Genomic DNA, 27702 nt, shown 5'->3' with positions numbered 1-27702 from the left:
TTATTCACTTCTGCCAAATATATTCCGTGGCCTCAGAGCAATTCCCTATGAAGTGCCTTATGATAAAGTGAATACACAGTCATGAACTACAACATTTTGCAGATATGAATTATTTTGTATATGTCTCATTCGAAATGTTATTGAAATTGCATTGATTGAAAAAGTATCAGTGTTAGCATTCTCCGTGAACTGTGTTACAGCATGGAAAATATTTTCCAAATAAAAATGTGTCCTTAATTAAGGTCTTAAATATTACAAACAAGACAACATAGAATTTTCTGCCAAGTTTGTTACAGCAAGATTCTACACCCTACATCCTCATTAATATACAACTGTTAAAAAAAAAAAAAAGTTACTCATGTATGAAGATTTTTGAATAAATATAAGAGATGTATGAAAATTTGATAATGCTTACTTTCAGCCAATTTTCAAAACCTTTATGAAAACACTTCCTGTTTTATCATTATTAAAGTCAAAAGCATGTTTGTAACTTTTTAAATGTAGAGAGATTTTGCTAATTAGCTCAGGTGGGAATTTTTATGTAACAAAGTTGCCTGAGGATATGAGGACTTTCCTGTCATGCATACTACAACTTTAAACATTGCAGCTACTAGATTAATTGGCTGCCTTATACCCAGGATTCTGACACAGGAGATGATAAAAGCTAAATGGAATGTTAAGATTTTACATATTAAAAGACTTCTGATATTTTCTCTGTAGGCCGCAGAATACATTTGGCGTAAGTGAATACAAATTTTTCAGTAGTTCTTCCAATGGACAAATGTAATGTCCATATGGTAGCACATGTGGTTTTCCCTTTTTCTTAGTTCTTTACTTTTCAGAGCTTAATGTTACTAGATTAAATGATCTTTTTACCTGGCTGCTGAGAGAGGAAGTCAGTGTTGACAAGAGGCAGCATTTGGGGGTTTTTTGTGCTGTTGGTACTGTCAGCCGGGCGGGCAGTCAGCTGTTTGGAGGGCTGGGAGGCTAACTGTAAAGGACTGCGGGAGCTCTGATCTCTCCCAGGGCGTTGGAAAGAAAGCAAGATGTTGTATCCGCGATTAGTGGGTGACTTTAAAATAGCAACAACAGCTTTGGGGAAGCTTAGACTGCTGGATGGAGGCTGAAGTCAGCATTGGGGGCCCTGGGAAAGCTCCTGGCACCTTAGAGGAAGTTGGGCTGCATGCTGGGAGGAGGTGTAACATCATCACTTCCTGCACCGGGAGGTGGGCTCTGCCGCAGAAAAACATAAATGTTAAAAATAGACAAAAATGCAAATTTAAATTTAAAAAAAAAATTCAGGTCTGTGGGCCCTAAGGAGGGTACTATTAAAGTTTCAAAGCCGTGTAATAAAAATGGCGACTGCAACAATAAAAGTGTATAAAATAAAACATCAAAAATGGCCCAAAATGAAGCAAAATAAATACAGGTGTCATCTGGGAGGTTGCTTTAAATCCCTAGACTGCCCTCAAATGGGGTTTTAAAGGGGCAAAAACACCCTCTATTCTAGTGCCCATAAAAGTGCCTAAAACCAATTTAAAATGGGGAAAAAAGGATACCCCTCCCTGGCGAGAGACACTCCCAACTTGAGCTTTATTTAAATGAAAAATGTCAGAAAACCTAAATGTAGCGAAGAGCCTGTCCACTGTGTTTTTGGGAAAATTAGGGACAATGGAAAGTGGAATGCAAAGAGAAACCTCATAAAAATATTTAAAAGTAGTTGTTTTATGTTTTCTGAGTGAAAATAACATTGTTTCCTTTTATTGTTAAATTTAACTCTAATCCACTCAGTTGTTAGAATCAGGTTCAGGATTTTGTTTTTGCTTAACTACTTGGATTCTGGTTTGCTTAGAGTTCTCATGCAAGAAACTGCAAGAGGCCAGCATAGGAACACCTTGGGCCGGATTTTAAAAGGGTTATGCGCATAAGGTACGCGCATAACCCTTTTAAAACCCCCCTGCGCACACCGAGCCTATTTTGCATAGGCTCGGCGGCACGTGCAAGCCCCGGGACGGCGTGGCGGGAGTGACATGGCGTTTTCGGGGCGTGTCCGGGGGCGTGTTTCCGGCTCGGGGGCGTTTCGGAGGCGTGGCCGAGTGCCCCGACACAGCAGCCTGTGTCGGGGCCTGCCGCGCCAGCGCGCTTAAGTTACTACTGCCCGGAGGCAGTAGTAACTTTTAAGATAAAGGTAGGGAGGGGGTTTAGATAGGGCCGGGGGGGGGGGGTGGGTTAGGTAGGGGAAGGGAGGGGAAGGTGCGGGGGGTGAATGGAAAGTTCCCTCCGAGGTCGCTCCGATTTCGGAGCGGCTTTGGAGGGAATGGGCAGCGCGCGCAGGGCTCGGCGCGTGCAAGGTGCACAAATGTGCACCCCCTTGCGCGCGCCGACCCTGGATTTTATAAGATACGCGCGGCTACGCACGTATCTTATAAAATCCCGCGTACTTTTGTAAAATCTACCCCCTTGGTTCTAAAGTGTTTGTTTTTTCTTGATTGGATTTAAGACTAATTGCCTAGTTTAAAGAGCACTGAAAATCCTTGTTCAGGATAGTTAACCAAAGCAAGAGGGTAAGGGATAGTTTATATACTTCTAAATATTACCCCCTAGGACCTCTGGGTACAATAACTTTCTTTCACATAAGCAGAGGATGAATACCACTTGGTTATAAAAATGTTCTGGTTTTATGGTTTTGGGTGGTGTAGCGGCTGGCATTGTGTTGCTCTAGCTCTTTCACAGGGTCTGTTCTCGTGCCTCTGAGAAGCAGAAGCTGCAGAGAGAATGGGGTAGATTTTCAAACAGGGCGCCCTCGCGTACTTTTGTAGGCGCATCAGGCGCAAACAAAAATACGCTGGATTTTAGTAGATACGCGTGGAGCTGCGCGTATCTGCTAAAATCCTGGATCGGCGCGCGCAAGGCTACCGATTTCGTGTAGCCGGCGCGCGCCGAGCCGCGCAGCCTACCTCCATTCCCTCCGAGGCCGCTCCGAAATCGGAGCGCCTCGGAGGGAATTCGCTAACGCCCTCCCCTCACCTTCCCCTCCCTTCCTCTACCTAACCCACCCACCCGGCCCTGTCTAAACCCCCCCCCCCCTACCTTTGTTGGGGGATTTACGCCTCCCAGAGGGAGAAGTAAATCCCCGCGCGCCAGCAGGCCGCTGGCGCGCCTAGACGCAACCCGGGGCGGTTCCGGAGGGCGCGGCCACGCCCCCGGACCACCCCGGGCTGAAACCACGCCGACACGCCCCGAAAACGCCGCACCGATCGGCCCCGCCCCCAACACGCCCCCCTCGGAAAACCCCGGGACTTACGCGAGTCCCGGGGCTCTGCGCGTGCCGGCAGGCCTATGTAAAATAGGTGCATCGGCGCACAAGCCCTGCTCGCGTAAATCCGGGCGGATTTACGCGAGCAAGGCTCTTAAAACCCGCCCCAATAAGTATACATAGGTTTGAATGAAAGTTATTTATGTATGGAAGGGACTGAATTTTTTTTTCTGTTTCCCTGAAAGTAAGAGTCAGGCGCTTAGATACTGTTAAATGTACAGCTGAAGACACGGGTTTATTGATTCAGCTAATCGAGGAAAGAATTTGTGTATAACATTGTGTGAGAAATTGAAAGCAAATATTCAATTTGATTTAATATTGTCATTTCTGATGACCAATGCTTATCAATTGAAGTCCTCTTATTGGGGTTGCTATTATCTGAGGAAAATGATACTTAGTACGAGCCTAACTATCTCTGCTTAATGTTATTGAAAAGTTTTGCCTCAGAGACTTTGAAAATTATTATATTATCAGTTGATGCAGTCTGCTGAGCTTCACTATACCCAGTTAACCACCAAGGCTGTAGCTTTGATTATGTCAGAGATTTATCAATCTAGAAGCTGGAACACATTTGGATTGATTAGATCCCAACCAAGAGAGATAAAATTAACAGAAACAGCAGAACTGTACCCGACCCACATCTACCCTGACAGGGAAAGGAACTTTTGTATAGAGACAGAAAGAGAGAAAGTAAAAAGCAGCGTGTGACTGTTTCTCTACAGCTGCTTTGGCAAGGACATTGGTATGTCCACGTATTCTCTCTGATAGACTGAAGAACAGAGAACACGGATTATCATTTTATTTTTACCCTATTAAATAGATATAGTTTAACAAACCTTCAACACTACGCTTAGGGAACATTACATTGTTTAGTTACATCTTTGGAAGAATTTTGCGGATAGAACAGTCTGATCTTTCCTCCTGGTTTTATTTTAATGGAAGAATAGGGAACGCACGTGAAAAGAAGGGGTTGCAAGGACTGAGCATCCAGGGAGACAGTGGAACCGGGAGAGGAAATACGCCATCCACGCTTTGGGAACAAGGACCAACAAAAGTATCCTTGCACCACAGTCTAGCTGGACCCATGTACCAGGAGAGACAACGACTTAAACAAAGGAGTGCAGATACCTACATAAAGAAAGAAACAAGGAAAAGACCAAGTAAGAAAACATAGCAGTTTGACAAAGAAAAGATTGGTAAGGGAATTGTCATCTGTCAATTTATAATCTTAAGAGCAGATATACTTACCTTCTATTTTGCTGTCTGGAAGCCGGAAGACGGGAACACCTACACACCTACAGAGGAAAGTTAAAACAAAGAATCAGATCCATGGACATACTTTACTACTCACATATTCTGGTTACTACTTGCAAAACTTTAAGCAACTAAAAGGATAACCTAGTGTGAATAGTGTATGCAGAGTGTACTTATCTGATAGCTGTTCCTAGACAATGCTTCTTGGTCAACGGAAAGTGAAAGTACTGATGTTGCAGACGTAGTCGTACCCATAAAGTATATAGAGAAAATTCTTATTTGTGTTAACCAAATTGTTTATGACGGATTGCATCTTGTTTTCTGTTTTCGTAACCAAATATCTGTTTTGAGTTAATACATTTTTTTGTTCTTCAGCAGCAGAAATCCAGTTATTTGATAGATTCCTTTTCCTTTTACCCCTGCTTGCCCTCCCTACTTGCAGCAGACTATATTGGATGGAGTCCAATCCCCCTTACTTGCAGCACCAATTGGAGAGAGGGTTTCTGAGCGTGTCCCCTGCCAGCTCCATTGTATGTCTCTACCTTAGCCACCATCGACCATGTAGATACCATAGCGGGAGAGGCTTCAGCAAATCTGACATTTTTCCTAGTTTGAACCTTTTAAGTGCTTAGCTAAATGGCAGATATACAGACTACAATCAAACAAAAGTGAAAATGAAATATATCATTTTATTAAGTAAATTAACAGCATATAGAAACATAGAGAACTATAAATTACATTGACGGTATATTAGACATCTCATGGCAGCTGAGATTCAATGCCAAGAAGTGCAGAATCATGCATAGGGGGTGTGGAAATCCAAAAGAAATGTATTCGATGGGAGGTAAAGGGCTGATGAGCACGGAGCAGGGAAAAGAGACCTTGAGGTGATAGTGTCTAATGATCTGAAGTCGGCGGAACAATGTGTCAAGGCGATAGCTAAAGCCAGAAGAATGCTGGGCTGCATAGAGAGAGGAATATCGAGTAAGAAAAGGGAAGTGATTATCCCCTTGTACAGGTCCTTGGTGAGGCCTCACCTGGAGTTCTGGGTTCAGTTCTGGAGACCGTATCTCCGAAGGGACAGAGACAGGATGGAGGCGGTTCAGAGAAGGGTGACCAAAAAGGTGGATGGTCTTCATTGAATGACTTATGAGGAGAGATTGAAGAATCTAAATATATATACCCTGGAGGAAAGGAGGAGCAGGGGTGATATGATACAGACGTTCAGATACTAGAGATGTGAATCGTGTGATCAATCGTCTTAACGATCGATTTCTGCTGGGAGGGGGAGGGAATCGGATCGTCGCAGTTTGGGTTTTTTAAATATCGTGTAAATCGTGTAAATCGAAAACCGGCACACTAAAACATCCCTAAAACCCACCCCGACCCTTTAAAATAAATCCCCCACCATCCCGAACCCCCCCAAAATGCCTTAAATTACCTGGGGTCCAGTGGGGGGGAGGGGAAGGGGGAGGGCGGGAAAACCAGCACACTAAAACAACCCTAAAACCCACCCTGACCCTTTAAAATAAATCCCCCACCCTCCCGAACCCCCCCCCCCAAATGCCTTAAATTACCTGGGGTCCAGAGGAAGGGTCCCGCTGTGATCTTTTACTCTCGGACCTCCGGTGCGTTGTAGAAATGGCGCCGGCGCTACCTTTGCCTTGTCATATGACAGGTCAAAGGTAGCGCCGGCGCCATTTTGTTTTTTGTCCCCCGACGTCAGGAGCGTAGGAGATCGCTCCCGGACCCCCGCTGGACCCCCAGGGACTTTTGGCCAGCTTGGGGGGGCCTCCTGACCCCCACAAGACTTGCCAAAAGTCCAGCGGGGGTCCGGGAACGACTTCCTGCACGCAAATTGTTTTTCCGTACGGAAAAACGATTCACGGTAGGAGATCGCTCCCAGACCCCCGCTGGACCCCCAGGGACTTTTGGCCAGCTTGGGGGGGCCTCCTGACCCCCACAAGACTTGCCAAAAGTCCAGCGGGGGTCCGGAATGACCTCCTGCAGTCGAATCGTGTTGCCGTACGGCCGGCGCCATTTTGCGTACGGAAAAACGATTCGCGTGCAGGAAGTCCTCAACCCGACAGCCGCGGGCCTACTTCAAATTTTTTTTTTTTTTTACTTTTTTTTACCCTTCGGGACCTCCGACTTAATATTGCCATGATATTAAGTCAGAGGGTGCACAGAAAAGCAGTTTTTACTGCTTTTCTGTGCACTTTCCCGGTGCCCGAAGAAATTAGCGTCTACCTTTGGGTAGGCATTAATTTCTGAAAGCAAAATGTGCGGCTTGGCTGCACATTTTGTTTTCTGAATCGCGCGGGAATACCTAATAGGGCCATCAACATGCATTTGCATGTTGCGGGCGCTATTAGGTTCGGGGGAATGGACGCGCATTTTCGGCCCCTTACTGAATAAGGGGTAACGCTAGCGTCGAAAACGCATGTCCAATGGCACACTGTACTGTATCGGCCTGAATGTTAGGAATTATTAGGAAGGGAATGGCAAATGAAATTGTGGATGTCATAATGCTTCTGTATAGCTCTATGATGAGATAGCACCTTGAATACTGTGTACAGTTCTGGTCACCCCATCTCAAAAAAAGATATAGTTGCACTGGAGAAAATACAAAGGTGACCAAAATAATGGGGATGGAAAGGCTAAAGAGATTAGGGCTGTTCAGCTGGGGCAGGTGTTAATTTTTGTGGGCTAAAATGTGCAGGTCGGGTGCACTTTTTTTTTGCATCAGGGGAAATAGGTAATAGCCTCATCAACATGAAATGAGCGCTATTACCTACGCACTTGATTGGATGCACGTTTTGGACACACTAACTCCTGTTTTTGCATCGAGGCTTACGGACACACGTCCAATTGTGTGTGTTGAGCCGTGCGCTGTAGCCAGTGCATGGTATTGTACAGGGATGTGAATCGTGTCCTCGATCGTCTTAACGATCGATTTCGGCTGGGAGGGGGAGGGAATCGTATTGTTGCCGTTTGGGGGGGTAAAATATCGTGAAAAATCGTTAAAAATCGTTAAAAATCGAAAAACCGGCACATTAAAACCCCCTAAAACCCACCCCCGACCCTTTAAATTAAATCCCCCACCCTCCCGAACCCCCCCCCCAAATAACTTAAATAACCTGCGGGTCCAGCGGCGGTCCGGAACGGCAGCGGTCCGGAACGGGCTCCTGCTCCTGAATCTTGTCGTCTTCAGCCGGCGCCATTTTCCAAAATGGCGCCGAAAAATGGCGGCGGCCATAGACGAAAAAGATTGGACGGCAGGAGGTCCTTCCGGACCCCCGCTGGACTTTTGGCAAGTCTCGTGGGGGTCAGGAGGCCCCCCACAAGCTGGCCAAAAGTTCCTGGAGGTCCAGCGGGGGTCAGGGAGCGATTTCCCGCCGCGAATCGTTTTCGTACGGAAAATGGCGCCGGCAGGAGATCGACTGCAGGAGGTCGTTCAGCGAGGGTTCCGGCGCCTCGCTGAACGACCTCCTGCAGTCGATCTCCTGCCGGCGCCATTTTCCGTACGAAAACGATTCGCGGCGGGAAATCGCTCCCTGACCCCCGCTGGACCTCCAGGAACTTTTGGCCAGCTTGTGGGGGGCCTCCTGACCCCCACGAGACTTGCCAAAAGTCCAGCGGGGGTCCGGAAGGACCTCCTGCCGTCCAATCTTTTTTGTCTATGGCCGCCGCCATTTTTCGGCGCCATTTTGGAAAATGGCGCCAGCTGAAGACGACAAGATTCAGGAGCAGGAGCCCGTTCCGGACCGCTGCCGTTCCGGACCGCCGCTGGACCCGCAGGTTATTTAAGTTATTGGGGGGGGGTTCGGGAGGGTGGGGGATTTAATTTAAAGGGTCGGGGGTGGGTTTTAGGGGGTTTTAGTGTGCCGGCTCACGATTCTAACGATTTATAACGATAAATCGTTAGAATCTGTATTGTATTGTGTTCCATAACGGTTTAAGACGATATTAAAATTATCGGACGATAATTTTAATCGTCCTAAAACGATTCACATCCCTAGTATTGTATTGACCTGGAACTCTCTTGTGGGGCTCCTTGCTCGGCATCAGCGCAGGGTTCACTACCGCAGTTGTCAGGCCTTCGGCGCCCTCCTCCAGCGGGGGAAGCACAGCAGAGATGGGGCTGGGGCGGAAGGACATAATGAAATTGCAAGAGGTATACACTTTGGTCCACCCTAACTGAAAGAAGAGGGTGGGGGAGCAAATTTAAGCTCAGAAAAACAGGAAAGGGGGAGCGGGAATTTATTTATTTTTGGAATTAAGAGACTGGAGGGAGGAATTGAGGGGGGGGGGGCGGCTTGTTTGGCCTCTGTTGGAAACAGGATGCTGGGCATGATGGACCCTTGGTTTGACCCAGCATGGCAATTTCTTATGTTCTTATGAAGGAACAAAGACTATGGGATCAAAATGCCTTCAGTAATGCCTGGGAACTGAAAAAAAGTTAGAACTTCAAAAGATATATCGTACATTTAAAAACATTACAATTGATACGTTTAGCATTGAACTAGTTAAATACCTTCAGCTCAAAATATCATGATTTTGCTCAAGTTAAAAGGATTGAGTTTTGCTGATGGTTAAGTTTTTTTCTAGGGAGGGGGAGAGAGGACGAGGACTGCAGCTTATATTTAGATCTGCACAACTTGGCTTTAAAATAGGCTGAACTTGGATGGAAAAGTTGGGGGGGGGGGGGGGGCGAGACTTGCAAGAGCTGCAAAAACTTTTTCTGGGAGGGGGTGTGGTCGAGCGGACGAGGGTTGAACTGGAAAACAGAATACCGGAGAACCAGAGGATTACATCTGCAGCTCCTATGCATGCTTGCCACCGGAATGCTGCTTCCCGAGAAAGAAAGACTATTCTCGCCAGGAAACGTGTGGGAAGGGAAAACAATGTGTGTAGGATCCAAACAGGAGCTGGAAAAATGTTCCGCTTGAAAATTCAAAAGTCACATTTTTAAATATTAATCTCGATGATGGGGGGGGGGGGGGGGGGTGCGGGACACGACTGATCAGGAAACTGGGAACACCGAATTCCGCTCAGGTTGAAACGTGCACCACCGACGCATCTTACACCTCCGAAGAAAGGCTTTCCAGGGCATAACATGCGGATTCGCCTGAAGGAGCACCCGCCCAACTTGCTCGGTCTCTGCAATAATGTGTCCAGAGATGCATCTGATACTTTGTAAAAACAAGACACTAACACCATTCTGGCACTGCAGAAATAGGGTTTTCTTTCAAAATCATTACGAGCTGTGGCTACAACAGAGCGAGCCTCCTCCACTGGGGACACAAGAGTACGGAAACTGCACGCTCCCAGGCTTTCGCAGCAGCACTCCCTTTCCAACTTTGCACTCTATGGCTCTACCGTCGCAGCCAATCCAAGGGCTTTTAGAAGCAACCCGGAAGAGGGTGGGGGAAGTATGGGATTCTTCTTTCGGGGTTCCCGGGGTTCTGTTTATGGCGCGAGACGCTCAGGGAATGGCCAGTGCGTTCGCTGTTTATCGGGGCCTGCAACCATGCCAGCTGCAGCAGGAGGTCAGTGCGGAAGCCGAAATGATTAAGCTGCAGGAGATCTGACTGATTCTGTTTCCATGCTGCCGGGGGAGAGGGGGAAGGGAACTACCCCCACGTGGTTTTCATCCTTGCTGCCTCTGAGCCAGGGCTGTTTTTCCTCATAAACGCTCTGCCTTCCTCTCACTCTAAGCATTCAGATAACTTTATTCGCATGATAATGTGTTGCCAAAGTAATAAATACAATGAAGTAAAGGGGGAAGAAAAAGGACAACATTACAAAATGATAATAGTAAAGTGCAGTTATAGAGTATGGGAAGTACAATATCAGGGAGGTGTCTCAAGTTTTGGTGTCGGTATTGTCCCTGATCAACTATTTTTGGCCTAGTGAGAGGATATCACATACATAGTTTGTTGCTCTAGCTGTTGTTTCTCCTTTTTCACCAGGATTTTATTTAATAAAATTTATGAATCACTTTCCAGATTTAAATTAAGTCACTCAAAGCGATTTATAAGATCATAAAATACAGCTTAAAACAATAAAACAAATAGAAAAAAACCAAGCATCAAATTCATTTTTCTCACCTTTCAACATCTCCATCACATTCTTAGCCCTGCCTCTGACACCAACCCCCCCTTTACACCGAAGGGTATTTAATCTTCCAATTTCTAGGTCCCTGGGAGTTAGTGTCCCTGGTAGGGACCCTGAAGATTGAGAAAAGAAAGAAAGGAGGTGTAGAAAAAAAGGCTGTTTCTTAGTGTCCAGTCAGATGAAACCAGAACAAGTAGGTTATGTGCCTCTACCAGCAGATGGAGATAGAGCAAGCTGACGGCACAGAATATATACCGCTGCAGTTACCTTAACCCACCAGTATTCTCCATCTCCAGCAGATGGTGGGCGTGCATCTCCCCACTGGGGATTGCTTCATTTTAAAGAAAGAATTCAGGAAATAAATTCACCCCGCGCTCCTGCTGTGATACCAAATGGGCCCTCCCCCAGTTGAGAATTCCTGAGGTCATTTCCATGGTCCCTCAGATGAGTGCCTTGGGTGGGTAGCTGGTTTTCAGCCAGTGTGGACTTAGCTGCTTGAGCAGGTGCAGGAAGCCGAATGCATCGGTGACAGCACATGCCCTCTCCTCCCTCCCCACAGCCGGAGACTGTCTCTGTACTGAGCTAGGTATGGCTGAGTTCTGGTAAGTTAAAAAAAAAAAAAAGTAAATTTACAGAGACTTGGAAGGAGGTTTTTTGTTGTGTAGGGCTTCCTTCTCCCTCGGTCTCCGTGCTTGGCGTGCCAGTCTGACATTCGTCCTGCTCCTTGAGAGGTCAAGAGACGTGGGCAGCCTGGCGGGTTGAGCAGCCTCCTCAGGCTAGGCTCTGCTCTGAGGCTTTTTGCTGTGCACCGCATGGTAGGCTGCAACTGCTTTTTGAGCGCTTACTAAGGCTGCCCTCTAAAGGACTAGGTGTGTGCATCTAGCTATGCGTCCAGGTTGTGCCCTCTGTTTTTGGGTGCACATTTGGGCCTTGTAGTATGTGCACCCACATTAAGTGCTGTTTCCCTCTGCACACAAGTGATACTGTGCGCTTAACTTTTTGTGCACTTAATTTTTGACCGCCTAGGTAAGTGCCTAGGTGTGCGCGCCTAAGTGCTGGTCGCATAATTTTTGAGCACCTAGTTGAGTACGTAATAAAAAAAACCAAACAGCTAGATGCACACCTCCGGCTGCTGCTTGGCGCACTGTCGGCCTTAATGGCATCATTACCTAAGAAGAATAAGCATCTTTCTCTTTGAAGATTTGTGCCAGCGCTGTTTGAAGGCTCAGGGAGACTTGTCTTCCTCTAATTTCACTAAGCCTGGTTCTTCCCTGCTGGATGAGGGTTTGAAAAGACGACTCAGGTGGGGTGCCTGATTTTGGAACTCCCCTAACTGGTTCCCCAGCAGGGGAAGGTAGCTCAGTGAGTACTCCTCAGGCTCCTCCTGGTCTGGATACCTCTACTCCTTCATGGGTAGAACTTTTCCAGAGGTTGCAGTCCTTTCCTTCAGGCGCAGTCCTTGACCCTGACCAAAGCTCCTCGGGCAGAGGCAAGGTAGGAACCTTGTCCTAGACCTTCGAGTCAGCGCCGGAGTACTCCTAGAGCAGCAGCAGAACCTCTGGATATAGTTCCAGATGGCACGGATGATGACACCAATTCTGCCTCTCTTGCGGAAGGTGAAGTTTCCCCCAAATTAGAACTGTCTAGAACTATGTTACGGTTCTTTCATAGAGATGAACTGCCAGCTCTGATTTCCCAGACCTTGAAAATGCTTGGAGTTCCTGGGTCTGATTCAGTGTCTGAGCCAAATAGAAAATCCATTTTGGCTTCCTTGAGTAAAGCCTCTTGTTTTTTCCTCATGATGGAGGCCCTTCAAGAATTGATTGATCTTGAGTGGGGTGCCCCAGAGGCTCATTTCAAAGGGGGTCGGATTTTTGGAAGGCCTGTACTATCTGGATCTAGCATGTATGTTTTCCAAAAGTAGATGTACTTGTGTGTGCAGTCTCCAAGTGGACCTCTATTCCCATGGAAAGAGGAGCGGCCTCAAAGGATGCTCATGATAAAAAGATTGAGACTATCCTCAAGCAAGCATTTGAAGCTGTAGCAGTGACCTTGCAGATCACTTCTTGCTGTTCCTTGGTGGCTCGCTCTTGTTTGCCTCTCTCCCAGGAGGTCGATGACTCGGGGATAAATTCCAGGGTAGTTATGGAACCAGCTGCTGCCTTCTTGGAAGATGCGGGATGTGATTTGGTCCGCACTTCAGCTAGAAGGTTGGCTTCGATAGTAGTGGCCAGACGTCAATTATGGTTGAGAAATTGGTCGGCCGATGCGACTTCCAAAGCTAATCTCACCAAATTTGCCCTTTCATGGCTCGCTTTTGTTTGGTAGCAAGTTGGAGGAACTGGCCAGTAAGTGGGGCGAATCTCTGGTTCCTTGTTTGCTGGAACATAAGAAGCAGGCACAGCGCTCCTTTAACAAGAGAGGTTGTGCTAAAGGATCCAAGCGTTTTGGCCATATAGAGGAGCGACCTTTCAGAGGGCTTGATCCTTCGGTAGGTCTCAGTCTTTTCGTCCCTGACAACCCAGAAGAGGCGCAGGCTCGGGTAGTTAAAGCTCCCGAACCTTCCAATGAAGTTTTGCAGACCCACCCCCAGGAACAGGAGCTAGGGGGGATGCCTCTCTCCCTTTTTTCAGAGGTGGGTTGAAATCACATTGGATCAGTGAGTCCTAGAAGTGATATGAGATGAATATGCGATGGAGTTTCGCAGTGTTCCTCGAGACATGTTCATGGGGTCTCCCTGCCACTCCCCGCAGAAGAAGCAGGCAGTGGAGGGTACAGTGGCAAGGCTCCTCAGTCTGAGGGCTGTGGTCTCAGTGCCCAGGTCTCAAGAAAATATGGGGCAATATTCCATTTATTTTGATGTGCCAAAGAAGGAGGGCTCTTTTTGTCCCATCCTGGACCTCAAAGGCATCAACTGTCATCTGCAAGAGAAGCATCGTTGCATGGAAACTTTGCGCTCGGTGAAAATGGCCATGCAGTCGGTAGAATTTCCGACCTCTCTGGATCTGTCCAAGGCATATATATATATATCATCAGATATTTGTAAAGGCAAACCCAAAGGTATCAAAATCTTTAAAGCCGTGTGTGAGTGGCATGCGTGCATGCATACAATGTCTTGCTGTTGTTGAAGATCCTGGCGGTCTCTTGTTCTGTCCCTCCCGATGCAGCCCGTGCGAAAGATGGCCCGAGTCAGGGGGACTCACAGTGCTGTTTACCATGAACTGATTACACTGCTTTCACTGTTGCAAGACTTGCCTGCCTGACAATTCATTTGGTGTAATAAATTTTCCTGATATCTCAAAATGGCTTTTGCCTGTAGATGTTTTTCAACTATTTGGGCGATAATTTAACCTAACATACCAATCAGGTTTATAGCATTTCTGTGCATCTGTCTTTCAGACACATGGCGTCTCAGAGAGGAAGAAAAAACATGACATACCATTGTCTCAAAAGAGTAAAAGAATTAAAAAGAAGCCAAAGCAGCTGAAGACCAAGAAAAAGCTCTCTCCAGCATTTAGCTCTTCATCGAGTCAGCCTAAAGGACTGAAATGGCAAAAAAACCTAAACAAAGAACAAGAGAGAGAACATTCTTTGGCTGCAGTCTCTGCCAGTAATCGAACTGAAAAGGCAACAAAGCCAAGCAAGAAAGCGAAAAAGCTGAAAACTGAGGACTGGGAGGTGCCCATCGCCTCGGGGTCTGCATGTGAAATTTTAAAGGTAAGACAGGTTAGTTTTAGTTAGAAGGAATCACACTTTTTATTTACTAGGAACAGACAGAGATATTATGGGAGATTGCCGTACCAACTGAATAGCAACCAGCATCCTTCAAGAATATTACTTGTAACCTGAGATGCAAGGTATGCTGCATCCTGCTGATTGCAACTAGCAGGATCTTCATAGGTATTTATTTATTTTCTTAAGTTTTGTATACCATCACTAAGACAGACCATATTGTGCACTGACTGTGTACCTCTGTACTCACTGGCCCCACCCCTTCCCCCTCCCCCTCCCCCTGTGGGTTTCTCCTAGGAGGAAGGTGGGGCTGCCATGGGGACTACGAGCACAGAAGCTCATTTTTCCACCCATAGTACAATGATCCTTACAGCAACAATCAACAGCTCCCAGTACACTTCTAGCAGTGTGGTAGGGAGGGTTGGGGGGAGCAAAGGTGGAAAAGGGAGTGTAGGGAATCGAGTGTGCAGAAAAGGGAGGGGTAGGAGTATGGGCCTAAAAGCTGGCAACCAAATAAGTCAGTCTGGCTACCATTTTTCATTTATATTTGGTCACATATAATGCCCAAGCTTCAGAAGGATTTCTGCTGCTTTAGAAAAAATTAGACGAACCTGTACTTAAAATGCAATGTGATATACCATTTAGCCATAAAAAAAAAAAGTTGCTGCTTGGTTGAGCACAATGGCATAGGAAAAGAAGATAAACCAGGCAAAATGTCTGTCGAGCTCACAGGGCCGAATCAGGCACAGAGAGAGCTGGTCCTGCAGCTCAGCATTTCGCACTCAGTAGAACTGTCTTGAGAGGGCGCTCGGCATGAAACGTCAAGTCTTTGGCCCTCACTGATTGAAATCTGTGTTGAAATATAGATCTTTTGTAAAGAGTAGAGAGGCTCAATTGTGAACATAATGGACTGGAAACCTGGGTTCAAATTCTGCTTCTTCCACTGACCGTCGTGATCTTAGGCAAGTCACTTATCTCCTTGGGTAGCCACTTAACAGGCTGATGCGATAAAGTGCATTCAGCGGCATGCACACCTTTACCCACACTTAAACGCACATTTTGTGCGGGTAAACATTACTCCCGATGCAGGATGGAGTTTTACCCGCACAAAATGTGCATTGAAAAATGTGCACTCAGCTCAGTGACCTCACATGGAAATTCCATGCAAACGAGCGCATTGAGCATTCCCTCCCAATGCAGAGAGGTGCGCTGGGTGAGCACACATTTTCGTAACATTGGAAAGTTTACTGCTGGTCAGAGGTGGAGTATAGTTTCTAACGCTGGAACTGCTACCGGGGCTACCCCTCTCCCGAGAGGACAAGCGGCAGAGGCTCGACAGTGCGTTTATTTATTTATTTTTTAAGTCTAACCGTAACCAGACAGTCGTCTAGGAACACAACAAAAGTTATGCTCCTAAATTAGGAGCACAAGAAAAGATTTACTCCTCTACGCTGTACCCCTGTTTCAGCCCCTCCCCTCCCGAGCTAAAATGTAGGTCCAGCCTGTGCTAACCTCACATTTTAAGTCTGAGTACACCCATTTTAACTCCTGGTGCATTAGCATGGAATTTGTTTACTGCATTGGGAGTTGAAAAAAATTATAACCTGTGCGTTAAAACCGTGCGCTGAAATTCAGTGCACAGGCTCTTAACGCATAGGCTATTGCCTCGGCCTATTAGATTGTAAGCTTTCTGGGACAGGGACTCTAAAGCTTCTAGCTTAGGACTTTATAAAGCTTCTTTTCCAACTAAATGGGTGCTTTTTGCCTTGAATTTTGAGCCTAAGATTTCCCTGTTTTTGGTGGCATACCAGAATGTAACATTTTGGTAGAGTATTCCTTCCTGATTTACCAGAGTTTGTCCCAAGAAGATTGAATCACAGGTACCACAGAATTCTTTGAATATAAAACTAGTAGTCCTGTATGAAATGGGCATGACAAAACATGGTGCAGCTGGGCATCCCCTGAATCACGGTTTTTACAACATGATGTTTACCCAGGAGACAGTGCCAGGTAAACTATGCAAGAGATGTAATGAATCGGAAGTTTTTCCTCCTCCCCATTGCAATGAGCTGGGAGCATGCAGAGCCACAGAAGCTCAGTTTGATCCTACTGAGATGGTAAAGTAAAAACAGCCCAAATGCCACAGAGAAACTAAAAGCATCAAAACATTGAGTATTCTAAAATAAATACCGACAGGCCAGTACAGTTCAGCCAGCTCCTCATTAGCTTGCACAGCAGCACTGTTACCTGAAAATCGGCTTTCAGTGCCTGGGAGTAGTGTGAACCCTTCCTCTCCAGGATTATTTTGCTATCAGAGGCATCATCAAACAGGAGAGTGTAACCAGCGACCGGTTTCCAGAAGACATCTGCTTAATGGGTTAGAAGTGGTACAAAGGATGTTAAACAGAGCCATCCACTCAAAACCACTCTCATGAGGCGGCTTGTGCCTACGCACATACTGCAATTGCACTCATGAATATTGAATAGCTTTGCTCTACCTACATCCCACTAATACTGTTATGTGCATGCATCTATACATAGCAGAGGGCTAAAAAAATATTAGAAAATCCCAGTTGCTAGCAGAACGTTTTTAGGAGTTAGGCAGAATTGGTGAAATCCAGTCCTAGAGTGCCATAAGCAGAGTTAGTAAGGATATAAGTATGGTTTAAAAAGTTAAGTTTAAACTACCGAAATTTAACAAGTTAATCGTTTAAATGATAAATGCGGGAAGAGCTAGCTGCAGGGGGAGGAGTGGGATTGGGTGTCCCGGCGTGCATGTGCACTCTTCGTGCTTCCTCCTCCCAACTTGCTAATAGCAGTTCATTCTGCCCCAATGTGAGGAGCCATGCAACGTGCTGGTAAAGGGGAACCCATATGTCAGCTGTGGGCTGGCCTGAGCCTGCCCCCAGAGCCCTGCAGGAGTGCGAGAACATTTTAAACAGCTAAATGATTAAATGGTAAGGTTTTGCCTAGTGTTTATTCCTTTAACTGTTTGGGATAATTTTAAAACTGGCCACGTATCTGTAAAATCACAGGTACTTTTTAACCTGCGACCTTTGCCCTAACTTTCAATGTGAAAGTGTGTGCATTCTTTCACTTGGAAAATTGCCTAAGGAAAAGTACCTGCACACATTTACACTTGCTGTCTTGTGTGGGTACTTTTTCTGACAAAAAATACATGCATACTTTTGAAAATTCAAACCCACTCCCTCCTGTTGGTGAAAGAGCACATATAGTGGACCTTTTCTTATTGTCCCCAGACCAGTCCAGACTGATGAGTTTTCCCTCCTATCAGCAGATGGAGACAGAGAAGAAAACCTTTACTGAACTATTGGTATTTAAGTCACTTTACCACCTGCAGTATCTTAATATCCTCGGTCTCCAGCAGATGGTAGGGGAGTCTAACCCTGCAGTCGGACTTTGTTGACAAAATTGTTCGCAGAGGTGCTAAGTCCTGGTTTGGCCCCATCTCTCTGGTAGAGTAGGGTCGATCATGGGGTCGGCGGACCTTGTGTGACTTTTACCCTAACCTTGAGGGGCATTTGATAGTCAATGGTGCTGGCTCCCTCATTCCCTATCCTCTTCTCCCTCTCACTGGCTGATTCCTCCCGGCCCTCAAAAGAAGATTCTGAAAGAGAAGTGTTTAATTCTTTTCAGGGGCTTTTTTGGCTTCGTTGGAGTTGATCCCTTTAAGAAGTCTACCAAAAAAAAAAAAAAACCCCAAAAAGACAAGGCTGGCAGAGTGAGTGTCAGTGAGCCTCTGGGATCCAGCAAGAAGGAAGGTTCATTGGCGGCCCTGTCCATGGTGCGGGCCTGTCAGAGTTCCATTTCTTTGCCACAAAGATGGAAGAGAAGAGCTGCAGAGGTTTGCTTTTTTTTTTTTGTATACTGTGCAGTGCTGAAAGCATGGCTTTTCCCATGGAGTACGGGAAGTGACGTGTAGCGTGTGGAGACCGCAGATGTAAGTTGCAGGCCTCTGGCTTGTGTGCAGTCTGCGTGAGTGGCCGGGAGGGCTGCTCAGGAGCCCTTCTTTCTACCACTGAAGTAAGGAAATCCGTCAGAAAGAGGCAGCAGCCCCAGGGCTGTGATACAGCCAACGTCAGGGATGTAGGCAGTGTGGGAACAGTGGCCCTCTTGTTCTCTTTTCCTATAGTTCAAGTAAACTCGGGGAGGGAGATAGTGATCCCTCACTTTTGATCCCAGTGGTAAGGGGGAACCAGTGCTCCATGTGGCAGCTCAGGGGGAGCTTCTGTTAACAAATAAGGATCCAGAGACTGAGGAGCCTGTTTTCACCAGAATTTGTACTGCTTATGAATAAAGATTTTTTTTGATTAAAAAAGGCACTAATTTTAGTGGGTCTCCCCCCACTTAGCATGACACATCCATGAAGCAGTGGTTAGCACATAACAAACTTGCTTTAAATATCTCTAAATCAGAATTTACCATTATCCATTGCCATTATGAGAGTCATTTTCCTATATTCATCATCATCGATAATGTGGCATGTCCTATCCTTCCCAATGTAAAGAGCCTTGGCTTCTGGATTGATTTGTATCTATGATTTAAATATCATATCAACTCAGTTGTTAAAACCAGATTCTTCAAGCTTCGTGTCATGCAGGGTTTGAAGACCCTGTTAGAACTATATAATTTCCATTTGATAGTGAAGGCTCAATTTTACCTTTGCTGCATTATTGCAATAATCCTCTATGTGGGTCTCCTGTACTCCTCGCAGCTGCCTGTCTGATCTTAGGGAAATGCCGTAGAGATCACACAACACCTGTCCTGAGTGACCTTCATTGGCTTAACGTTCAAAGCTGTGTTAATTACAAGATCGCAATGATGGTCCACAAATTATTGAGGCTAGACTCCTAGTCATAGTTGATATTAAATTGAAATCATCGGCTTAGTGTGCTATGGTGGTCAAAAAAGCAAACAATTTTAAGAATTCTTAGGAAGCCAATGGCAAATACAACGGAGGATGTAATAATGCCTCTGTATTGCTCAATGGTTAGGTCACAACTTGAATACAATGTGCAATTCTGGTCACCACATCTCAAAAAGGATATAGTTGCACTAGAGAAAGTACAGAGAAGGGCGATCAAAATGATAAAGGGGATGGAACAGCTCCCCTATGAGGAAAATCTAAAGAGGTTAGGGCTGTTCAGCTTGGAGAAGAGACGACTGAGGGGGGATATGATAGAGGTGTTTAAAATCATGAAAGGACTTGAATGAGTAAATGTGAAATGGTTATTTACTCTTTCGGACAATACAAGGACTGGGGGGAGCACTCCACAAAGTTAGCAAGTAGCACATTTAAAACACATTGGAGAAGATTCTTTTTCATGCAATGTACAATTAAGCTCTGGAATTTGTTGCCAGAGGATGTGGTTAAGGCAATTGGTGTAGCTGGGTTGAAAAAAAGGTTTAGATAAATTCCTGGAGGAGAAATCCATAAACTGCTATTAATCAATAGGGTCAGCCACTGCTTGTTGCCAGCATTGGTAGCATGGGATCTATTTAATGTTTGGGTACTTGGCAGGTACTTGTGACTTGGATTGGCCACTGTTGGAGACAGGATACTGGGCTCGATGGATCCTTGGTCAGACCCAGTATGGCATATCTCGTGTTCTTATGTTCTTATGCCCTGGCCAAATGCTTTGCTGTGAGTTTGTAGCCCAACATTCTCCCCCAGGGCATCGCAGTGAGGGCTTCTGGACATTTCTTCTTCCAAACAAGGTCAATTGATGGTAACTAGAGAGTGTGCTTTCTTGGTTGCAGCTCCCATCCTCTGGAATTCTCTTCCTAAGGCTTTTGGATTGTAAGAAAACATTCAAGGCAAAGTTAAAAATCATTCCTGTTCAAGCTAGCATTTGGCTAAGTGCCCATGCCTAGAATTGGTATTTTTTCTTTTTCTAGCAGTGTTTGCATAATTCTTTTGTGTTTGACCACTTTTCCATTTCTGTTTAATGAATGTTATTTCTTTTATTGTGTACGTTATCTGGTACAGCATTGGTGGCTATAGTGTAAGCGATTAATAAATAAAATAAATATTCATGTGTTGGCCTATATGAGCATCTATGTTGTGGGGTAAGCATACACGTATTTTATAATATGCATATATGGTACATGCATGTTATAGAATACTATGCTAAAACTACGTGCGGATGCATACATGCCGTCACGCATAGATTTACTACAGTATTTTATAACACATTTTATAAAATACGCGTACGTCTACCCCACAACATACGTGTGTATATAGGCTTACGTGTCAATGAATGCAATGCATTGAAACCACGTATTTCAATGCATTGAACATGCATATTTTACCCACTTGTTTTAAAAATATACATGCATATATATAATTTATGCATGAAAGTAAAGTAGGACTTACCTGGTTAAGTTGGTATATTTTATAATGTATGCTAGCCAATGAAATTACCAGTTTTACTAATCAGTTTACCCAGTCCTTCTGCAGCTCATTGGTTCTTCAGCCTGAACTCCCACCCAGTCAGTACTGCACAATAAACATGGTTAATATTGCTTGTGCCAGACAGCTAGCAGATGTAAAAATATACAAGTAAGCTGGAGAATATACACATGTAATTGCCTTTTGAGATAGCAACTGAAGCGTGTAACTGTTGGCCCGACCCAGGAATACCCTTAGACTGCCCCTTTTTACACTTACATATGGGGTAGATTTTCAGAGCCCTGCTCGCCTAAATCCGCCCAAAACCGGGCGGATTTAGGCGAGCAGGGCCCTGCGCGCCGGGAAGCCTATTTTACATAGGCCTCCCGGCGCGCGCAGAACCCCGGGACTCGCGTAAGTCCCGGGGTTTTCGGAGTGGGCGTGTCGGGAGGCGTGTCGGGGGGCGGGGCCGGAGCGCGCGGCGTTGCGGGGGCGTGTCGGCAGCGTTTTGGGGGCGGGTACGGGGGCGTGGCTACGGCCCGGGGGCGTGGCCGCGCCCTTCGTACCCGCCCCCAGGTCGCGGCCCGGCGCGCAGGAGGCCCGCTGGCGCGCGGGGATTTACGCCTCCCTCCGGGAGGCGTAAATCCCCCGACAAAGGTAGGATGGGGGTTTAGACAGGGCCGGGCGGGTGGGTTAGGTAGGGGAAGGGAGGGGAAGGTGAGGGGAGGGCAAAGGAAAGTTCCCTTCTAGGCCGCTCCGATTTCGGAGCGGCCTAGGAGGGAACGGGGGTAGGCTGCGCGGCTCGGCGCGCGCAGGCTATACGAAATCGATAGCCTTGCGCGCGCCGATCCAGGATTTTAGTAGATACGCGCGACTACGCGCGTATCTACTAAAATCCAGCGTACTTTTGTTTGCGCCTGGAGCGCAAACAAAAGTAGGCTGTTCGCGCTCGTCTGAAAATCTACCCCTATGTGCGCACAGAAGTGAAAATATATGTGTATTTTGAACTTTATGTGGCCCCTATGTGCCACAGAGGATGCAAGTTTTATTATTCTAAGGATGTGTAAAGTGGAGATTCCTCCCCAATGGAAGGTCTGTAAAGGTTGCAGTGAAGTAATGTGAAAAGGAGGTTCTTCTGTAGGTCAGAGGGTGTTCTAGGTAGCTCACTGACTTGTCAGTTCAGTACAGCCCCTAAGGATTTGATAGGCAGGATTTTTATCACTTCTCCTGAAAATCTTCTCCAGAGTCACAGAGCTCAAACGAGGATATAGCTGTGACCTCCTCCCAGGGTTACAAAGGGGAGAAGCAGGAGTCTAGACAGAGATTCTCACCCAGACTCTTAGGAAGCCTGAAGGGAAGAAAAACAAGCTATTGTGATGCTGTTTTGAAGATTGAAAGAAAAGCGTACTTTAATTGTGCTGGGTACTTGGACCAGGAGGCAAACTGTGCCAGCAGCAACTTGCTGCAGGGCTCGGAGGATTCCTATCTACAGAACAGAGCTGATCTGAGCTCTGTCCATGAGCTGATCAGGACATTGTCAGTTACTGATTTTGGGAATGGAAGGAAAAAGAGAGCCAGGGTAGGCCGAAGAAGAATCTGTGTAAAGAAAAAGAAGTATTTTTTTGTTGTGAGGAGAGATCATCTGATTAGGACCTGTGATTTCTTTTGGCTACTGTTATTCCTTGTGCTGTTTCACCATGTTTTATTCTAAATCTACTGTAGTAAATTCTTTTTATGTTGGAGTAGTACATTGTTGGCCCAGTTCTGACCCTGTAGGTTATCCTACCCCCAGATCACAGTCCTGGAGATTTTTTCCCCCATCTTGGGAGAGTGATCCCAGTGCATCCCAAGGCTGATGGTCCAGGGGTTACACTTATAAAATATGGAATATGCAAGTAGAGACTACTTATGTGTGAATATGCTAATTTCTATGCGCTTAATGGTTTACATAAGAACATAAGAAATTGCCATGCTGGGTCAGACCAAGGGTCCATCAAGCCCAGCATCCTGTTTCCAACAGAGGCCAAACCAGGCCACAAGAACCTGGCAATTACCCAAACACTAAGAAGATCCCATGCTACTGATGCAATTAATAGCAGTGGCTATTCCCTAAGTAAAATTGATCAATAGCCATTAATGGACTTCTCCTCCAAGAACTTCAGTTTGAAAATGCACTTTTTAGTCTTTAACGAATGGGAAGCTCCAGAGCCTGGGCTGAACATTGGCAAGGCTATGGCAAAGCTATATCTTCTTCCAGAGAATGCTCTAGATCTTTTAAAATTGCCTAAGGTAAATTAATTGGTATCAGCTGTTACTATGAAGACCACTATTCCAGCTGAAAGTTGTACAGACCTTAAGGATTCTCAGGATTGGAAAATGGGAGCTTCATCTCAAAGAGTTTTGAGGCTTTGAGTTTAGCACTCCATATGGTTGTGTTCATGCCTTGAGCGTGTTTGTGTTGGATGCAGCAGATTCCAGTGGTAGACTCTGAAGAGGCTCTTTCAGAGAAGAAGGTGGCGTGCCTAGAAGCTGGTTTAGCCTTTATAGCAGATTCCTTATATTATTTGTTTTGTACATCAGCCAGAAATATGGAGTCAGCTAGGAGACCACTCTGTGCAACTGGGCTGCAGATTTATGGTCAAAACCTGTTTGGTAATTTCCTCTTCTGAACAAAGATGCTTTTTGGAGAAGATCTGGAAAAGTTGGTCAAACACCCAGAAAAGTCTAAAACACCATAATTGCCAAAGGATAAACTTAAGGGGTGCTGGAAGACCTTCCTCACTAGACAGAAGATTAGAGAGGTCAGTCATTATTATTCTGGGAAAGGTTCCTCTTTACATTGCCAGTATATGAGCAAATCTCAGTCCTTTCGGAGGAACTGTAAAACCCCTCAGAAGAGTGCAGGCTGCAGTTCAGGAGGACTTAAAGGTGCTCAATGAAATTCAGTCCACTCTTTATTCATGCACATGGAGGGGGGGTTGACATGCTTTTACAAAGAATGGTCCAAATAATGACAAATCAATGGGTCCTTTCAGTTTTAAGAAATGACTACACTTTAGATTTTGCTCACCCAGTGGTTGAGGATTTCATGGTCTCTGTGTGCTTTCAAGGATAAAAGAGGAAGCCATAAAATCCACATTGGAGCGGCTTCTTTTGGATGCTGTGTTCTTGGTTCCAGAGAAGGAGAGAGTTCTGGAAAGATCCTCCATTTAGTTTGTGGTGCCCAAAAAAGAGGGCACTTTTTGGCCCATTTTAGATCTAAAGAAGGTGAATGCATCCTTGTGGGTGCCCAGTTTTTCATATGGAAATACTCCAGTTGGTGATTTGAGGTGGTTTGAAATGGAGAATTTCTGGCATCCTTGGATCTGTTGGAGGCCTGTCTTCACATTTCTATTTGAAGAGACTATCAAAGGTTCCTCAGATTTGTGGTGCTAGGAGGTATTTTCAGTTTCAAGTGCTCCCTTTAGGGCTAGTGATTGCTCCTCACACATTTTCCAAGGATATGTGTAGTTGTGAAGCTGACGTAAAGCCTCTCGTTCTTGAGAGAGAGAGAGAGAGAGAGAGACTGACTTGCTATAGTGTCTCTTCCCTAGACAACTATTTGTATCCCTATGAGAGGCTCACCTAGTAACTCGAGGTGGGGATTAGGTATGAGTGTAGGGGGTTGGGGGCCACTTTGACATTCAACATGAGACGTACGAACAGAACAGTGGTCTCTTGTGAAGATTTGATGGCCTTCGGAGCGAGGAAACTCACTCCAAGATGAGATTTGGGCAATGTTCTCTCAAACTAGCTTGTTGTTGCCCAGGTAGAGTGTCCATCAAGCTGTTAGCGCGATTTGCGGAATTATCTCCTGCGGTAACTCCTTGGAAAATGACCCCCTAAAAGTGGCTACATAAGGGTCAACAGGACCCAGAGGTGTCCATATAGTTTTCTTACTACTGAATCATCTTTATTTGTTGTAGGAATATTAAAGAAAATTCTTTCAAATGCAAAGTTCTCATAAATTTCTGTAAGGCTACTTAAAAAGAAAAAAGGTCAAAAGTGTTGGTGAAAATGACAATCCTTTATTAAGCAATGTAATTTGGTCAGCTGTAAGCGTTTTCTGTGACAATAATTACTCACTATTCAATCTGGTTTGAACCTGGGTCCATGTAAAATACTTTTTTGAGGGACCTCCCCATGATTTGTAAGTGACATGGGGTAATTTTCAAAAGGTGTTGCACGCTTAACTATTGTAGCAGTTTTCAAAAGCCATTTACTTGAGTAATTCAATAGCATATATTGTAGCATTTTTCAAAAGCCCACTTTATGGAGTGAAGTGCATTTCTACATGTAAAACCCAGTTTTACTTGAGTAAATGCTTTCTAAAATCAGGCCCATAGTGTGTAGTACATCGAAGCATTATCAAGCAAGTGAGCATTACACTTACTTTTGATGAATTTATGTCTTGTGGTTCTTAAATTGGCACCGAGAATAACAGCAGCTTAAGAGGACTTTATGGTTTTGTTGTGGAGTTAAATCATGCAATAACTGACAGGGATACAAAGAAATATAGTAATATATAGGTAAGCCCTAAGTTCTAAATATTTTTAGCCCTGCCTGTGAACATATTGAGGACAATTTTCATGTTAATCGGCTGAATGAAAATTGCCCTTCCTCAGTGCATATTTAGCTTGTGGGAAGAAAAGCTATGCTCATACATGACATTTTCAAATGTTCACGTGTACTTTTCTAGCAAACGTCTGCCCACAGAAAAAGCTGGTGCAAGTGTCCATGTGTACTCTGTACCTACGGCAGTTTTTAAAGTGAAAGCAAACACATAATTTCACTTTGAGCGTTGATGCAAAGCCCGTGGGTAAAATGCATGCTTGTTCTTTGTCCCATACTGATCAATATTTCTCGTGATCGTGATGGGTTGTATTATTTTAAGGTATTTTTGTTTTCATTTTGTGAATCTCTTTATCTTGTTTCAGCTCCAAATAGACTGATGTCCAGTCAGAGAGGGCAACCGTTTATTAACACTTTTTTGTCTTGTTTTAATCATTTTAGTGCAGGCAGGTGGCTGGTGTTACTGCAGTCTCTGCATGCTTCTTATATATATATATATATATATATATATATAGATATATATATATATATATATATATATATTTATATTTATTAATTAATTAGTTCTTTCACAACCATAGATCTTGCCTCAGCATCGCTACAAATCCAGCTTCTATCAGTATCGCTCTTCAGGTGACTAGACTCACATAACAAAGCTCATTAGTTAAATACCCAAGAGAATGGAAATGAACATAAGAGGTGCCATACTGGGTCCGACCAATGGTCCATCGAGCCCAGCATCCTGTGGATGACAGTGGCTTGTCTGGGTCACAGTAGGAAAGTCTTCTGCATGTTGCTCATTCCCAGAAGTAAGCAATGGAGGCACCCAAGTCTACCTGGCTAATAATTATATATGGATCTTCCCTCCATAAACTTCTTGAAACCTTTTTTAAACTCACCTATACTATTTACCTTGACCACATTCTCTAGCAACAAATTCCACAGCTTAGTTGTGTGTTGACTGGAAAAATATTTTCTTAAATTTAGTTTTAAATCAGCTACTAGTTAGTTTCATCGTGGTTGCCTAATCCTAGTACTATTTGAAATTGTAAATAACTGTTCCCCATTTACATAGAACATGATGGCAGCTAAAGACCATACAGCCCATCCAGCTTGCCCATCCACATCTTCTGTTCAGCTTTATAGTCCTTCTCCCTCAGAGATTCTTTGTGTTTGTCTCATGCATTCTTGAATTATGATACTATCCTTGTCTTTACCACCTGCACTGGGAGACTGTTCCATATGTCCACCATCCTTTCTGTAAAGAAATATTTCCTTGGATTATTCTTGAGTCTACCCTCATCTCATGACCCTTCATTCCAGAATCTCCTTTTCTTTGAAAGAGGTCCACCTCCTGCGAATTGATACCTTGGAGGTATTTAAATGCCTCTATTATAGCTCCCCTTTCCCCCCTTCCTCTAGGGTATACATATTTAGATCTTTAAGTCTGCCTCCATATGTTTTAGGTTGAAGATCCTTGACCTTTTTAGTAACTGCTCTTTGGATTAATTCTGTTTGGTTTATATCCTATTGAAGGTGTGATCTCCAGAACTGTACACAGTACTCCAAATACAGTCTCACTAAAGACTTCTTCGGAGGCAGTATTTACCTGTTTCATGCTATTCATGATTTTAGAAGCCTCTATCGTATCTCCAATCTGAAGAGCCCTAACCTTTTTAACTTTTTTTTTTCCGTAAGGCAGCCATTCCATTCTCTTAATCATTTGGTTGCCTTTCTTTGTATCTTTTTAGATTTCCACTATAACTTTTGGAGATGTGGCAACCAGAACTGCACACTATGGATTCATACAGAGGCGATATAATAATCTGTTTTATTGTATATTTCTTTCTGACTTTCTAAATAATTCCTAACAAATTTGCTTTTTTGATCGCTGGTGTACACTGAGCCAAGGATTTCAATTTATTGTTGAAAATGACCATCTCTTGAGTGGTAGCTCCTAATAAGGACCCACATTGTGCATATCAGAAGGGTCATTTTCAAACAGCCTGCATAAGAAGGTTGTCAAAAACACTTAAGTTACACCAAATTTCAAAGAAGACTTAGGCACATAAGTCCGCTTTGAAAATGATCCCACAAAATCTTCCCTGTACATGTTACACCTGCAATTTGGTGTGGACAAAATTTTCCTGAAAACTTCTGCATATACAATTGAAATGTACAAAGCATGCACATAAGTCTTAGCCCCAGGAATGCATTTGCGAAATATGAGATACATGCATAAGTGTACTTGCATGTC

General features: G+C 44.9%; 1 protein-coding gene across 1 annotated transcript in view; it reads left to right on the top strand.

Moving 5' to 3' along the window:
• The first annotated feature begins 9961 nt into the window (after nt 1-9961).
• The window catches only part of RIOX1 (ribosomal oxygenase 1), an 89316-nt gene continuing 71575 nt past the window's right edge, over nt 9962-27702 (top strand). Inside the window, exons 1-2 of the mRNA XM_029593828.1 lie at nt 9962-10122; nt 14090-14407. Of these exons, the coding sequence (XP_029449688.1) occupies nt 10045-10122; nt 14090-14407 (396 nt within the window). The 5' untranslated portion in view covers nt 9962-10044. The remainder of the gene's footprint in view (nt 10123-14089; nt 14408-27702) is intronic.

This window comes from Rhinatrema bivittatum, chromosome 3, assembly GCF_901001135.1.
Source record: "Rhinatrema bivittatum chromosome 3, aRhiBiv1.1, whole genome shotgun sequence".
NCBI lineage: Eukaryota > Metazoa > Chordata > Amphibia > Gymnophiona > Rhinatrematidae > Rhinatrema > Rhinatrema bivittatum.
The sequence above is the reverse complement of the archived record's forward strand: the minus strand, read 5'-3'. Positions and strand labels throughout refer to the sequence as shown.